Below are 18,057 nucleotides of genomic sequence, written 5' to 3' on the forward strand. Positions count from 1 at the left end.
AGCACAGACAAATTAGCATTGAAATTAAAATGGAATATTCATAATGAATATTTTAGATCTGCCTGCCAGTTTATTCAAGTTAAAATATTTCACACTGCGTGCACTGATTTAAATATTATGAATGCAGAAACCAAATTATCTTAACAGCAAATGGATGTTGTTCTGTACAGCCAGCTATTGAATAAAACTGTGACATCATCCACTGTAATACTGATAATTTTGTCCACTTCTGTGCCATAAAAATATTCATTAACTTCAAGTGGTCTGCAACATATTGAGCTGGAAGACAAACAGAGAACAGGGAGTACATTCCACTACTTTCAAACCATCTGAGCTGTTACCTTTATCTACTCCCAATGAAATTAAACAGGCTGCAATCAAATCCTGTCTGTCTGTATCTTGTTTTACGGCGGTTGGCATCCAGCTTAATGGTGCATTACCGCCACCCTCTGCTCCAGAATGTGCAATAGACATACATTCTAAATCCCTTCACCCAATCGCGCGCGCGCACACACACACACACACAAACCTACACTTCACCCTCCCATCTTTGACCATCCTAGTATCCTATTCCTGTTTATTCGTCATATTCTATAAAAAACCCCTGTACCTCTTAAAAACGCTAAAAATACCCGGACGTGCTCTCTCACCCATGCCCAGCAACCCTTTTAATATGAATTCCTGCATCCCCAACTCCCTTAATTTATTTCTCATCATCTCTCTCTGTATCCCATACTTCCTGCAACTCAGAACTACATGTTCTACTGACCCCTCTTCCTGACATTCCTCACACAATCCTGTCTGGTGTTTCCCTATCATTTTCAATGATTTGTTTAATGCACAATGCCTCAGCCTTAACCTAGTCCACACAATTTCCTCTCTTCTGTTTCCATTACCTACCCTAGTAACTGCAACACTCTTTTGTATTTGATATAAATGCCTCCCTTTCTCCTCCCTGTCCCATCTTGCCACATTCGGTTGACTTTTTCCCAGATTACACACTTAACCTCTGCTTTACTGATACTAATGTGCATTTCCACATTTTCTTTCTTTAACACCCTCTTTGCCAACTCATCCACCCTCTCATTCCCCTTCACCCCTACATGTGCTGGAACCCATAGAAATTTTACCTGACCTCCCTGATTTGCAATTCTTGTAACTAACTGAAGGACTTCATAAAGTACATCTTGCCGACTGTTTGTGTGAAAAGACCTTAAACTTGCTAGAACTGAGGATGAATCTGAACATATCAATGCTTTGGCTTGTCTGGCTTTCTGCACCCATTGCAACGCAACCAACACTGCCAGCATCTCCACTGTAAACACCCCTAACTTATTAGATGTTCTTCTGCTGATTCCAATTTCTTTTGCTGGTATTACCACCCCAAACCCTGTCACTCCTGTTTCAGGTTCCTTCGCACCATCCGTATAAATGTGAGTATAATCACTATACTTTTCCATCACATGACAGTTAAATGCATTTACCAAATCTGTTTTATATCTTTCTTTCCTTTTTACTTCTAACAAATGCCAGTCTATGTCAGGCCATACAGGCTTCCATGGAGCTACAACCGGATAAACTACTGAAGGACTCATCCTCAGATCAAACACTCCACATTCTTTCGCGATATCATTCCCTACCCGACTAAAGGTATCCCTCTGAAACCTCCTATTTTCCCAGCACTCCTGCAACACTCCTTTAGTAGGGTGAGAATCATTGTGCCCCTGCAAGTTAGCCCAGTAGTTTGCCATCAGTTGCATCCTTCTTAGTTCCAAAGGCATTATTCCCATTTCTACCTGTAGGGCTGACACTGGTGACGTTTTAAAAGCCCCACTGCACACTCTCAAGGCCTGAGCCTGAATCACATCCAGTTTCCTTATGAGACCTAGCTGCTGATCCATATACTATATTTCCATAATCCAATACAGATCTTACTAAAGCCACATACATTCTCTTCAAAGCTGAACAACTTGCTCCCCATTCCCTACCAGAAAAAACACCTCATCACATTTATTACTTTTTTACATTTCTCCTCAACTTTCCTGATATGGTCTGCCCATGTTAATCGTGAATCAAATATAACTCCCAGAAATTTAAATGATGCAACCCTTTCTAATTCAACCCCATACAGCAATCAAATCCTAATGTGGCAAATAAATTTTAAGTCTTATCTACAAAGCAGTGTTGTCCTTTAAGCAACACACAAAGAAGTTGCTGGTGAACGCAGCAGGCCGGGCAGCATCTCTAGGAAGAGGTACAGTCGACGTTTCGGGCCGAGACCCTTCGGCAGGACTAACTGAAAGAAGAGCTAGTAAGAGATTTGAAAGTGGGAGGGGGAGGGGGAGATCCAAAATGATAGGAGAAGACAGGAGGGGGAGGGATGGAGCCAAGAGCTGGACAGGTGATTGGCAAAAGGGATATGAGAGTATCATGGGACAGGAAGCCCAGGGAGAAAGAAAGGGGGAGGGGGGAAGCCCAGAGGATGGGCAATCCTTTGCTTTGATTGAACTGTGAGGTGTATTTGTGGGAGTGGGAGTATTGTGGTGGTGTAAAGAGTCAGTCAGAACTTTAAATTGGCTGCCGATGTACTGCTACCTACCTTGCTTGTAGTCTGGAATAAGTTTCACTCTCACAGGCTCACCAAAAAAATCAGCTGGCAGTGATTCACTTGCAATCATTCGAAGCAAGTGAAGTTTAATATCAAAAAACAAAATCAGGTTCATACTTTGAAACTAAAATATGGAGGGAAGTATACTCCATGGTGCAATAGAAACTCCAAGGTGGGGGAGTGAAAGCCTCCGGTGTATGTTATTTCCCTCACTGCACATGTATTGAAATGGGGCGATGGGATGAAACAAAGCAGAGATCTCTGAATTCAAGATATAAGCTCACTACCACCTCCTCAGGGCCAGCTCAGGATGTCCAACAAATCCTGGTGTTAAAAACTACAAAAGCAAATCCAAAAATTGCCACAGCTGCATATCACATTAACAGAAGGTATTCAAACTGCTGGCTAATGAAGGCAAGCATACTAATTGCCATCCTCACTATCCTATTCACCTGTTGGCGCACTTCAGGCAGCTACAGACCTGCACCCCAAGCTCTGTAATTCTACTCTCCTAAGGTCCTTGCCATTTACTCCACATACTCCACCAGTATTTAATTTCACAAAGCGACTACCTTAGACTTGTCCGAATTAAATTCCATACACTGTAAAAGGATAACAGAAAACTCCAAAATGGCTCTACATTTCCCCTTACCTGTGTGCAAGCCTGTGAGATAGTCAATGTATGGGCACGCTTCCTTAGCCATCTCCTTACTACTTGTTTCCCAACCACTCAACATCACTCTCAGTGACGTGCAAACAGGCCAAGAACTTTGCTATGACTTCTATGACCAGCAGGTACATCTCAATTTCTTTCTAATGTCAAACAGTACAAAAATAGAGGGCTGTGTGTAACCCTAGGTAATTTCTAAAGTAAGTACATGTTTGGCACAGCATTGTGGGCCGAAGGGCCTGTATCGTGCTGTAGGTTTTCTATGTTTCTATGTTTTAGTACTGCAAACACTCAGTTATAGGTAAGGAAAACATAACTTTCACTAGCTCTGATGATAGGATGTTAACTATTTCCCTCTTCACCAATGGCATCAGACACACTGAATATTTCCAGCTTTTTCAGTTTTTATTTCATATCTCCAGTATCAACTGTGCTCCAGTATCTATTTGAATTTTTGTTCTTAACATGCTACTTGTCAAATAATGAAATAGCAGGACTCTTCTCCTAAAATTATTGTATGAATTTAAAGAAAAATGTATTTCCTGTATATCTTCTTTGGAAATTAATGAGGGTAGGACTAGTATTGACCTTTGGGGAAAAAATCCTGACGAAGATTGTACATGTTATACAATAGTAGTGTGGGTTTATTCCAGGTGCTCCAGTTTCCACCCACAGTCCAAAGACGTACTGGTTGGTAAATTACTTGGTCACTGCAAACTGTCCCGTGATTAGACTAGGATTAAATCGCGGGTTTGCTGGGTGGCATGGCTTGAAGGGCTCGAAGGACTCGAAGGACTGGAAGGGACTATTCTGCACTGCATCACAATAACTACATAAACAAACAGCCAGAACAGGAAATAAAAAATATCAACATTGAATTAGCTCAGTTTTCTGCAACTCAAAATCAAAAGAGGCAAGACTGCCATCTGCAGTCTAATGTTAGTATTACAAGCCAGAAATACAAATCTGCTGCTGCAAGAATTCTGGCACTAAAATACATGCTAATCATTTGGTAAGAGAATGAAAATATCAAGCCACCAGGGAAAGATTTTTCCAATAACTATGGTTTATCAGATGTATCTTCAACATACAATAGCTCTTAGACACTGAATAAATCTTAAACTTTTAAATACTATAGCCAAAACCACCAAGGCTCAAAAAACCATCAAAAATTTGACGAGGGGTCTCAGCCCGAAACGTCAACTGTACCTCTTCCTAGAGATGCTGCCTGGCCTGCTGCGTTCACCAGCAACTTTTAAGAGTGTTTTGCTTGAAATTCCAACATCTGCAGATTTCCTCGTGTTTGCATTTTTAAAAATTCTCTTTATTGTGTATACACTTCTAGGAACATTTCTGTAATATACAAATTTTTCTTACATTTGAGAGCTGTTCTTGAATGTGGATAATTTAATTTGGGTACACACACATAACTCTAGACCACAGAACTGTCTGATCTGTCCTTCGCATACTACTGTAGTCAATTTCTAATTAAGTGTGACAGTCGGATGGTTGAAGGGAGACAAAATAAATAAATCCAAATCTTAGCAACAAAAGTCAGAAAGAAATGTGCAAACGTTGGCAGATTTCATTATCTTTTCTTGGCCCACTATCACTTCACTCTGCCCTTTCATCACTCCTGGCTTTCATCCCATTTTTCTGCAGAAATTCACACTCAAGAGGATCCATTGTTCACGATTTACATTACGTTGCAAGTTACATTCTCAAAAAAATCAAATTACTAGAAGTAAAGAGTTACCTATGAAATGTCATTCATATTTGGCAGAGGAGTATAATTAGGAAGGTGTCAGATTATCTGTGTTATGGAATGCAACTGGACACTAAGTGTTATGAATGCATAATTAATATTGTTGAAATATTCTCCAAAGAATACAAAAAGAGAATTAAATATAGGGAAATAATATATTATCTGAAAAGCACAGGACAGAAGAGGTATATGGAAGTTAGGAGAGCACTCAAATGATCTTTAGCTTATTACTTAAAACGTTGGCTGAGCCATCGATATGCTCCGCTTTCTGCTTGACATAAATTATTTAGCATTCAACAGAAGAGTAGCTGCCAACACATGCAGAGCGGCAACTCCTGCTGTTTGCCCACCTGTGACTGAAGGCAAGGATTGGTAGACAGGGTGCCATTCATACTTAGGTCTTGTATGATAATCCACAAAAGCAAGTCACATTTTAATCTATTTAGGATGTTTATCTGGCATATGGAATTAAAATGAATGCTTCTGTTGTGCCACACCTGTTACTATGTATCATTGCCCGCTCATTGAGGAGGTAAATTGAACACCACACTCCCAGGTCTTCTCCTCCTCCGATTAGATATCTCCACAGAGCTATGCTCCCCTCCAGGCATTAAAGCAAGTTAAAAAGTCAGTGTGAATACCTGCTTAATGCACTCAGACAATTTTATTTATCACAGTAAATGAAGGTAAATTAGTTTTCTCTAATTACTGAGAGTAAATGAGGACTATAAGAAATCCAGTATAGTTATAAATAATTCAACTACTGCTATTCCACATCCCAAGCCTCCACTCATTCATTTCTTTCCATTCTTCATGAAAATAGAGATATATTGATCTAGAGACTTGGGTAATCATAATGGTCAGACTATAAAGGAATATAAAGGCTCCCTCATTATTTTTTTCTGCCAGTGATGGATTATTCCATTACAAGGCAAGCTACTTATTTTAGTGGAAAAAAAATAAGTGGATGCTTTTAATTCCCAAAATACAAGACAAGAATACAAACAACAAGGCCGAGCATTGGTGCGCTTTAAATGGTAATTAAAAACATCTGGATAGATGTTCAAAAAAAAAATAGAAATTTACAGATGAAGAACTAATGTAAAATCTGAAGGTAGAAGACAGGCACAGTTTTATTATTAATGATCTAACCCAATGCCTTTGAAACTAGATTTAAATATGAATAATACATCACTTCCATACAAAAACAGATTCAGCTGATTGCCAGCAACTAAAAAAAGGTGACAAAAGAAACAATTATCTTAGACCTTACAACAACAAATCTCAGTTTAAAGTGATCCTGTATAGCACTTTGATAAATGAAAAAAATACATAAACAAATCTTCTTTGGGTAGTTGTTTTCATATTTAAATTCATTGCAAGGATCAAAGTCACGTCATTATTATCTGGGACAAACTCATACTATTTCTGAGCAGTTCGCAGTCGGATGACAGAAACTGACCACTTGGCACTATCTGCCCACGCCAGCATATATGGTCCACACAACTTTTTTTGCCTCACTGAAATCCACCATACACTTCTCTCTCATTTGTTTGTCCAAAGTTCTCCTCATATGCTCATCCCATACTCCCTTAGAGTTGAATATTGAATGTTCTTGGGCTATAGCTCATGTGCCAAATAGCTCAGTTTGATTTCTTGAAAGAGATGGGAACACAATTATCAGCTGTTGAGAAGACCAGAGCTATGGCTGAACTATGAAGAACAGCAGTTTTTGGACCCCAATTTGTACAAGCTCTTCCTACCCTGCTCTATCATCCTTCAGTTCCGACCATCAAAGAACTTCTACACCTGCAGTACCATTGTTTTTATTAATTCAACCCACTATTTCTGTCCTTCTTTGGCCTCTCTGAATGGCCTTGCTAATTAAAAGTCCAGTACAAGGCAGCGTCCTTCTTTTATTGACTGCCAATCAAAACTGGATTGAGAACATCACCTTGCATCTCAGGAATACAGTGTCATGCAAAAGTTTGGGCACCCCGGTCAAAATTCCTGTTACTGCGAATAGCTACACGAGTAAAAATATCTGATTTCCAAAAGGCATAAAGTTAAAGATGACACATTTCTTTAATATTTTAAGCAAGATTTCTTTTTTACTTCCATCTTTTAGCTTCAAAGTAACAAAAAAGGAAAAGAGCCCCAAACAAAAGTTTGGGCACCCTGCATGGTCAGTACTTAGTAACACCCCCTTTGGCAAGTATCACAGCTTACAAACGCTTCTTTCAATTCTTGTTTGGGGGATTTTCACCCATTCTTCCTTGCAAAAGGCTTCTAGTTCTGTGAGATTCCTGGGCCGTCTGGCATGCACTGCTCCTTTGAGGTCTATCCACAGATTTTCGGTGATGTTTAGGTTGGGGGACTGTGAGGGCCATGGCAAAACCTTCAGCTTGCGCCTCTTAAGGTAGCCCATTGTGGATTTTGAGGTGAGTTTAGGATCATTATCCTGTTGTAGAAGCCATCCTCTTCTCATCTTCAGCTTTTTTTTAAACAGACAGTGTGATGTTTGCTTCCAGAATTCGCTGGTATTTAATTGAATTCATTCTTCCCTCTACCAGTAAATGTTCCCCGTGCCACTGGCTGCAACACAAGCCCAAAGCATGATCGATCCACCTGCATGCTTAACAGTTGGGGAGGTGTTCTTTTCATGAAATTCTGCACCCATTTTTCTCCAAACATACCTTTGCTCATTGCGATCGAGAAGTTCTATTTTAACTTCATCACTCCACAGGACTTGTTTCCAAAATGCATCAGGCTTGTTTAGATGTTCCTTTGCAAACTTCAGATGCTGAATTTTATGGTGAGGACACAGGAAAGGTTTTCTTCTGATGACTCTTCCATGAAGGTCATATTTGTGCAGCGCACCACCACTCAGGAGTCTGCTAAATCTTCCAGAAGGTCTTTTGCAGTCAAACAGGGGTTTTGATTTGCCTTTCTAGCAATCCTGCAGGCAGTTCTCTCGGAAAGTTTTCTTGGTCTTTCAGTCCTCAACTTGTCCTCTACCGTTCCTGTTAACTGCCATTTTTTCATTATATTATGAACTGAGGAAACGGCTATATGAAAAGGCTTTGCTATCTTCTTATAGCCTTCCCCTGCTTAGTGGGCATCAATTATTTTAATTTTCAGAGTGCTAGGCAGCCGCTTGGAGGAGCCCATGGCTGCTGATTGTTGGGACAAGGTTTGAGGAGTCAGGGTATTTATAAAGCTTTGAAATTTGCATCACCTGGCCTTTCCTAACAATTATTGTGAACAAGCCATAGCCCTAACAAGCTAATTAAGGTTTGAGACCTTGGTAAAAGTTACCTGAGAGCTCAAATCTCTTAGGGTGCCCAAACTTTTGCATGGTTCTCCTTTCCTTTTTTTTCACTCTAAAATTGTACAAAACAAAAATAATACACTAATCTTGCTTAAAATGTTGAAAAGAATGTTTCATCTTTTAACTTTATGACTTTTGGAGATCAGTTCATCTTCTACTCACTTAACTATTCACAGTAACAGAAATTTTGACCAGAGGTGCCCAAACTTTTGCATGCCACTGTATATCATCAACCATCTGCAAAAAACAAAACCAACAGAGCAGATAATTCTATTACTTGTTTTTTTTGAAGAGTTGTTTCCACAGAAATTAGAGCCAAGTTAAACCATAAAAAGAATCATTTCCTGAAGAACAGTAACATAATAAGCAATTATTTAAATAGTCAGCAACGGAAAAGGTTTCATCTATTGTTGATTCATAATATAAAGAGAGCAACACTGTGATGGAAACCAAGGCAGATTGACATTGGAAACAGAAAGCAAAATATACGTGCTTCATATGACACTGGTTGAGTACCACTTCAGAGAAGGTAGCACGTGATAACTGTTCCCTATGCATTTGGAACATTGCACAGTCAGATGGCTCCAGAAAGCTGGCTTCTCTGTAGTGAACTATCTTTGTGCATGAAGTACATCATAGAGAAATAACATTTGTTCAATACAATACTTTGTTAGCTTAACTTATAAGATAGCACTACTCACACAGAAAGCAGCAATGCAGCTGGGCCCACCAAAAGCTGATATTACAAAGTTAGAAATACTGGAAATGGCTGCAAGTCAATCTGCTTAACTGGACAATACTGCATGTTCAGTAACTTATATCAACATATACCAAGCTGTAATTTTCCTATCAGAGCAGTTGCTCTGTAAAAAGAGCTTATTGACAATCAGCCTGTGGAATGTTTTGATAGGAAAGATTTCACACCACTGGCTCCATATGGATGGAAATTTCAAATATGTCATTCAGACCAGGAGGAGTCAAGTCTCCCTAAAATACAACCGCATGAAGAGACACTCAACTGCAGATGTGAACAACTGATTTGACTTGTTCAAACTCAAATTAACTCGTGCAAACTCCAGGTTTGAAGTTTGCCACAGAATCAAAGAACATAATTACATGGAAGTAAAGCATAAATTTTGAGATGATCACTTCACTGAATCTTGATCACTCAGGAGAACTCTATTTCACAGATGGGACCTACAATCAGCATCGTGTCTCTCGTTTTCTTTGTACGGCAGGAACCAAATGGATAGCCATTTATCTAATAATCACACGCCAGGTAGGTGCACTTCAGGTATCTTCACAGCAAAGGAAGTCTGCCTTCTAAATGTGTTTCACTAAAATCCCCGAGTTTATTGGCATGAGCTTAGTGTGAAGTGCCTAGTTTTCAGATGCCACTCCGTCTACTAATGCCACCATCTGGCAGATACGGCTTCAAACATGTCATCATTTTATTTTATCCTTGAATGCTTGAGTAACATTTGTTGCAAGGCTTCACATTTAATTAATAATCTATAATCTAACTTCACAATCTATTTCTGCTCTGTTGACCAATTCCTTAACATTGTTTACATTTTGTATTCAGCTCACTGGCATTAGAAAGTCTTTTTTCTATTTACACTTATTTCATCCCACCAGATCCAATTATATCTACATTAGTTGATTTTTATTGGAAAAGAGCAAAGGAATGCAAGTGTTTCTGCAAAAGCTGATTCATAACCATTTTCATATCAAAGCAGCAAGTTTTAATTGTCTAGATATAATTAGAAATCCTTATAGAACAGTATCTTTTTTAATTTCTGCAAATCAGTAGTAATAATCTCTAATCATATTATGAACCAGTTTAATAATGCTTACAGAAAGATATGGTTTGATTCTTCTTTGAAGGTAGTTTCAATGTATTCGACTTTACAATGTCTATCAGGTTCTTATAACAGTGAATCATTTTGGCTATACAAATGAATCATTGGCACTTTAATATTAAACTGAAGAGATACTGATCATTTTAATTAATTACATGCTTCCATTGCCAAGCAGCTCATGTCCTGGAGATAGTAAAGCAGCAAACAGCATGAACTTCAGCCCCACAGTAAAGAACAAATCAATCTGATCTAACAAAACAGCTCAAGCTAGCATTAAAAAAAAAACTTGATTAGTGCAATAACCTGCAAGTAAGTACCTTCTGTTCATTTCTTTTTGGTTCTGAGCCATATGCCAACAGAATCCAGCAGGTGGCAGAGTAAAACAAGGGAGATTAGATGAGATTAGGTTACTCACAGGAGTGCTGCCATCAGAAAGTGTGTTCATGCTGATGGAGGTGCTCATCTTCCCCGAGGAGAGAGAAGGAGGCGACGGGCTCCGTTTCTCCATATAGCTATGCCGGACAGGCTCTTGTCGCTGCAAATACTCACGCCATGCTCGCTGAATGCTAAATTTTTGAAATAAAAGTGAGAATTTCACTAGTGGAACTCTATTCACTTTGAATCTAAGATATTAGGAGGTATGCCTAGATTCCTCCTAAAACGCTGTCCCTTGGTCAATGGGACAACATTTCAGGAAGGTCATCAAGGACTGAGGAGACTTAACATGAACCAGTGCCAAATCGACCCAAGTCCCGACACAAATTGCAACAAAACATCATTTCCCTTCAGATCCGTGTCCATCATAAGAAGACCCTGCAACCCAAGATCTGTTCAATATACTGAATCATAAACATTTCTGCATAAGTACCCTGTTATTAATATCAGTGATTTCGATCCATAATGGAATCAAGATAATTATTCAGGCAAATGAGGAAAACTAAGAGTTCTATTTTGTGTTGATCCACAACGAACTCCAATGTAAAACCTTTATCAATGTTAAATATCCACTGCCTGTTAGGACTTTATACATTCTCCCCATGACCATGTGGGTTTCCTCCCAGATTCCAACGATGAGCGGATTGGTAAGTTTCAGTAAGTTGTGTGAAGGTTATGTTGGCACCGGAGGCATGGCGTCATTTGCAGGTTGCCCCTAGCACATCTCTAAAATATGTTGGTTGTTGAGGAAAATGATCCATTTCACTACGTTTCCATGTGGCAAATAAACCTAATCTCATCTAATCTCCACTTACTAAAATAAATGTTATATCACAGGTACAATGAAGGCTTAAACCAAGTACTGGGTTCAAACATATATACTTGCTCTTACAATGACAAGATAACTAGATATCCTTTTGCTTGTGCTGTCCTATGAATATGTCGTTTTGGAGAAATTTCAGCCCCAAAATCTTTCAGATAAATAGAAGAAATGGAGGTGAGAGGTGAAACAAAAATGGAGACAAGCTAAGGAGATGAAATGACAATCGCAGTGCTTGAAGTGTACTTCAAAGTATCTTATTCAATTAAACTGGCATAGACTATTGCTACAGAAGTTCTTCAAAGCAATTTCAGATGTCCAGCCAAGACCTTCCTTCCATTCTAAGTGGTGATATTCTCTGATATTCAAGACCAGTTTTCAGTATCATTAGCAAATGGCAAACAACAATCACAAGTGCAAGGCAATAACCATATGCAGAGAAAATACTCAATGGTGGACACTTCCATCAGGAAATTTCCACTGTGGACTGCTGACAGAAAACTTACCTGATTCAATTACAAAAATACAATAGTCAAAGATGTCATGTTGCGCACTGCAGTATATATCCTAAACATGCAATGACAAACACCCAGAAGGACAAGAGCAGAAGGCATAAATAGGCTCACCTCCACATTTCCATCCAATTCACTCATCCGTCTAATTTTAGTAACACAGAAATTCTTTTATGGTTGCTGGTCAAAACCCTGGTACACAAATCCAGGAGCAGATTCAACATAAGCATTGCAACAGTTCAAGATGAGACCTCACCGGACTTTCTCAAAGTCATCAAGGCTTGGACAGTTAATGAGTTTTATTACACCATGCTTTAGCAATCCTAGTTCAGCAGTTTTCCTGCTCTGTTTTTAATCTCTTCCAATGCACAAAGTGTATTGGTATCATTAAGCTGGAAAAGGTGAAGGAAAGGTTAACAAGAATGTTACTGGGACTGGAGGACTTGAACTTAAAGGAGAGACTGGATAAACTGGGATTCTTTCTGGGTAGAGAAGACTAAAATAAAAGTACATATATTAAGGTGAGAGGGAAAGATTTTAAAGGGATCTGATGGGCAACATTTTCACACAGGATGAGGGTATATGGAACAGGTTGCCAGAAGAAGTGGTAGAGGCAGGTACAAATACAATGATTAGAAGTCATTTAGCCAAGTAGTGGATAAAAAAAAGTTAAGAGGGATATGGGCCAAACTTGAGGAAATGGAAGGAGCTCAAGAAAACAATTTTGTAGGCACTGATGAGTTGGGCTGAGGAACCTGTTTATCTGCTATACAACACTATAGCTCTAAGCTCACTTTCTGAGTTGGTAAGGAACCAACACTGACTGACCCAGGTGAAATAAAGGCTGGGAAGGCACATGAGAACAAATGGCTAACTCCTTGTTCGAGTTCCCAGATCAGTAAAATAGATGAAGAAATATAGCAACAGAAATAGCTTATATCAATAGGAGCTGAACTGAATGCTGATCCCAGTGAGGATGTGTTTGTGGAAAATACTAATAGCAAATCGTATCTGTCAGAAAATAAAAAGACACTAAATGTCCATTCAAGCTGCTATTTCTGACATTCACATGATCTTATATTATACTCTTGGTAACTTAGTTTTTAGGTGACAGATCTAGCAACCAGACTTCTGCCCATTGATCAAGAAGAAAGTTTAAATTCTACACTGGCAAATTGGAAAATAAACTAAAGTTTAAGTAGAGAAAAACTACTTTCTGTACCAGTAACTATGAAACTAAAGATTGGGAAGAAAGTTTTCCTTTCAGTTTTTTCTCTCTCTCGAGATCTGTCATTTTTTTAAAAATAATCAATACTTCAAAAATTTGGTTTGTATCCCATTGCCAAAATTACGTCTTCTCTCTACTCTCCCATTCCTTGCAACTTGAAATGCGCATGTGTGTTCTTAAACTCATTTTTTTTCAGCTCTGATCAAGGACCTTTGACCTGAAACATCCGTTCAGTTTCTTACACCATAGATGCTGCTTGACCTGCTGAGTGCTTTCTTTATTTTCTGCTAGAGTTTCAGAAAATCATTTGGCTCAGTCACACTCTGAAGGGAATGACATGAAAGCTACTGTCCTAATTTAACTGCAGTGGTCTGAACATGACTAAAGACTGTGATTGACTAATAACTGTATCCCTAGTTCAAGGCCAGACAATAAATCTGTAGGCAATGCCTGCAATGTCCATATCTCAAAGAAAGATAAATATTCCAGATTTTTACTTTAAAAAAGAGCTCATCAATACCAAATGCCAGAAATTACAAAATGCAAAACTTCTTGTAATCATTTCCTTTCTGCAAATAGGATTATCCATTTAACATTTCAAATTTGTTGATATTATTTATTTTTAAAATTTGATTTATACAGATTAATAACACATCAAGGCTCTACCAGTTAAAAATCTTGTAACGTTAAAAGACTTTCTCTTGACTAGCACTATCCCAGCTGATAATTATTTCAACACAGCTAATGAAAAAGAAAACAAGTGTCTGGTTCTGACAGTTTCTGTTCGGTTCTACTTAAAAAGGTACATGTACAGCAAACTGGACAGATCTATCTTCAATATTCTTCACTGGGGACACAAAAGGAAAGCAAAGGTATGCTCTCTTTTTATCTGGAGGATGAAAGTTTAAGAGAGAGGATGCAAGGCTGACAGAATTCTACAGAAGATTTTAGACTTGGAGAAGCGGGGATAAGAGTGACAGTTCTTGAATCAGAAATCAGAAAATATTTTCTACCATAACACTTGCTTGTACACTTCCTAATTTTTCTCATCTTTTCTAAAGGTTAGTTATTATAGATAAATGAAAAAAGTTACCAATGGAATTTTTTTAAAGATTAATTTTCTTAATTAATTTTCTATGAAAGCTCTCAGATTTGCAACACAATAGTAAGACTAGGATTTTTAACAGCTTTAGTTTGATTAATTTCTACATGAATATGGTATCCATCCATACTTCAGAAGACAGTCAGGAGGAACGTTTGGATGTTCTTAACTACTGCACCATTTTTGGAAATCGAGTCAATCCAGTTTTTGGCTTCCACAAGGATATCAATGCTGACATGCAGCAGTGGTAACTTCTGATTGAAGGGATGCCTTTTGCACTGTTTAAACTTAGATTAATTAAAATTGCAAATGTTCTCATCAAAACTGAAACAAATCATGATAATTATTTTCACTTATTACTTACATTTTTGCTTTTGATTCCGGAACCCCTCTGCTGGTTTGACTTTTTTCGATCTTATTTCCAAAGTCAATTGGATGTTCATGGTTGCTAAAGAAAAGTTATATGCTTATTTCCAACACCAAAGCAGTATTTCTTTGCACATAATGGTGTAATACAGATTTTGCGATATTTTACGAGTCAAATCTTCTCAAAGTGTCGAATTGCACTGTAGTATGAATCAATGGCTGTGAGCATTCTAGAATTTTGTTACACATTCTTGACAAGTGGCTGAAGTAACTTGAATCACAAAACGCATCACTGCTCATTCCAATCATGCCTTTAACTGATATTCATTCCAAAGATTTCCAAGCAAAATTTATTGCACATGTTGGCACTGTTTTCATTGAGTTGGAATACCTCAATTCCAATTATCATGGATACAGAATGTATGTTTGTATGTAATGTGCTCCCCTCCCCCACCCATTCATCATTGGATCATAGCCGTCAACCAGGAGAAGGAGTTGTCATTAGGTGTAGAACCTCAATAACTACATGGGTCAAGTATCACTGAATGTAGCTGGTCCTTTGATGCTCTCCTTCCTCAAATTCATGTCTAATATATCTTCTTGTCTTTCTGCACCAAGGTTAACTGGAAAGAGACAGATCCTATGACTGAACAATACAAAACATGACATAAAGGAACACTTGTCTACTCAACTGCACTACCATAAGAGCTTTTGGTTCCAACACAACTGACAGAATATGCCACACTTTAGAAAATTAAATAGCTACAACTTTCAGCACTAGCTTCTCATCATATAAGTCTGTTATGAATATTATCAATATTATGAAGTTGATAATATTTCATGCTGTTTAAAACCATCCTATCCTCTTTTTAATTACATTGCTGTTTTTCATCTTTCTGCATGAGTGGTCTGTGATCTATTTTATCCTCTGCCAATCCTCGTAACTATCCTCATTCATACTGTCCTCTCACCAAAACATTTCCAACTGAGTGTTGCGAGCTATCCTTTCCCCAGCAATTTTAATGGATTTTCAGTAAGTATTTTCTTCATATTTTGCATAAGTTTCATACCAATTAGTGAAAGCTTCAGAGATTAACATACTTACTTCTGAACAACATATTTTGCATCATGCACTTGATCCAGAGTATTCTCCAGCCTGTTCAATTCCTCCTGAAATTTGAAACAAAAACAAGCATCAACATGGAGCTAAATACCATTTAAGCTGGTATCAGTGAGCAAATTCTAATCCTACCTGCCCCTCCCATTTTCTATGATCTTTACAATGCATCACCAGCCATCTGACAAATCATATGGCTAACACGTTCCCCAGCCGTGCCAATAAAATTTGTGGGGCAGGTGCCAATAGTCCTTTTAATCACAGACATAGCAGCAGTTTTGAATTGTGCCAGTCCCTGCCGCGTTGTATTTGGTCCAAATATCCTGAAAGGAGATTTAGCAGCAGCTGAGAATTCGACATGGATGAGTTTTGTGCATTTTCCCCAAAGACCTAAACATAACTTTGACACCATTGCATATGTGCAAATCTCACATGAATAATTATGGCAAAATTGCAATTGTAACCTTGCCAGCCTGTCTGAGATTATCGCTAACATCGACAGATGTTCTGTGGCAAGCCAGCAATGTTAAAAGCCAATTACTAGCTTACATAAGCAGGCTGACAGCTCAGTCTGTCAGTGGACTGGCAGCTGAATGGCAAGCTGGACATTAACAACACCAGTTGACACCACTTCCCCTACAGCATTTTCCAACTAAGACAGCACATGAGAATCTTTCTCCATGAGCAAGTTCAAATACTATATTGCACCTGTTTTAAATCATTCAATGCAGAAAGATTTTTTTACAATAAAGAAATACTGAATGTGCTAGATTATTATAATATAGAAAATAAAAAGACAACTGATATTCTGCAGAGAAATCGTTAAAGTGTAACAATTCACAATGTATTTCAGCATTTCTACTTTTACTATGGATTTCTGATCTTCATGGGCGGTCTTTGAGGATCCAAGACTTGATTCCACCACAACTTCGTTGGTTCTCACATGTCTAGATTCATTCTAGTTTATCTGGGCCCCATTGTTCACACATGCTGTGTCATATAGGAGCTCCAAGAAGCAGTGTGCCCACAGTCAAGAGCTTTACATTGGTATTCAGATCATTGTGGCTCTTGTTGTCTACGAATGACTCAGAAAGGAGTATGCTGAGTGCAAGTTACAGGATTAGTAATTATGCAATATTGGACAACATGGTGAACAGTGGGCAAGACAGCAACAAACTTCAGGAATGTGTCATCCAATGCACATTGCAGAAACTACTTCATGCAAACTAGGTGATGCATTTTTGGAAGTGGAACCTTAAAAGCAATAATCCAGCATGCTTGGCCTTTAGTCTTAAAAGCCTTTTAAATGCCCGGATGATATCCTAGTAATACCTCAACACTCATAGATCACCTTTTTGGATATTACATGGTGCAACAATATATTTTCCAAAGAACCAAGCAAGTTAAAAGGAACCATGGGACTGGGCCCTGGCGGGTGGTAAGGGAGTATCAGAAATAAGGTCTGGGTGAGCAGATAAAAAAATCACAGTAACCAGAACTGCAGTGAGCAGAAAGGCAGCACGTGAACCAGGGTGCTGGTAAGTTGAAAAGGAGTATAGCAAACACTACCCTGTCAGACACACTGATCAAAGACTTTTCCACACTGAGCGTGGTGGCTGTTTGGAACGAACTTCCAGTGGCAGACAAAATTACTTTTAAAAGATGTTCAGGCAGGTGCTTAGATGGGAAGGACACCCCAGGAGGACATAAACTTAATGTAGACAAATGGGATTCGCGTAGATAGGCATGAATGAAGTGCGCTGAAAAGGCTTACTTCTATGCTGTACAATTCCATGATTCCATCTTTGGGCCGGGCTTTTCAAGAGTATGATTGGTTTGGGACTTCTGGATATCACTAGACTCCCTCTACTGCTATCTGTGCAACAATGCTGTCATCTGGGTCTCCTTAGACAGGCAGATACACCCTTCACATCTGGCTCTCCTCAGACCAGGCAGATACACCCTTTACATCTGGGTCTCCTCAGACCAGGCAGATACACCCTTTACATCTGGGTCTCCTCAGACCAGGCAGATACACCCTTCACATCTGGGTCTCCTCAGACCAGGCAGATACACTCTGCACATCTGGATCGGTTGCATACAGGTGAGGGGGAATGTCCAGCAAAAATTCTGAGCCCTGACCAACAGGATTTGGCTGAAACTGTCCCATTTAATTAATAGCATTAGCTTTTTATGAATGACAAACTTAAGTTCGGTTCGTGATTCTGAGCCTGTTGAAAA

The 18,057-nt window shown here is 38.8% G+C and overlaps 1 protein-coding gene across 2 annotated transcripts in view; it reads right to left on the reverse strand.

Annotated features, from left to right (window-relative positions):
* LOC140196365 (IQ domain-containing protein J-like) overlaps positions 1-18,057 on the reverse strand; it is a 260,193-nt gene that overhangs the window by 69,068 nt on the left and 173,068 nt on the right. For both annotated transcript variants that reach the window (XM_072255447.1, XM_072255446.1), the window contains exons 2-4: positions 15,805-15,869; positions 14,698-14,781; positions 10,652-10,802 (exon numbers count right to left, since the gene is read on the reverse strand). In XM_072255447.1, the coding sequence (XP_072111548.1) occupies positions 10,652-10,802; positions 14,698-14,781; positions 15,805-15,869 (300 nt within the window). The remainder of the gene's footprint in view (positions 1-10,651; positions 10,803-14,697; positions 14,782-15,804; positions 15,870-18,057) is intronic.

Source organism: Mobula birostris, chromosome 4 (assembly GCF_030028105.1).
Source record: "Mobula birostris isolate sMobBir1 chromosome 4, sMobBir1.hap1, whole genome shotgun sequence".
NCBI lineage: Eukaryota > Metazoa > Chordata > Chondrichthyes > Myliobatiformes > Myliobatidae > Mobula > Mobula birostris.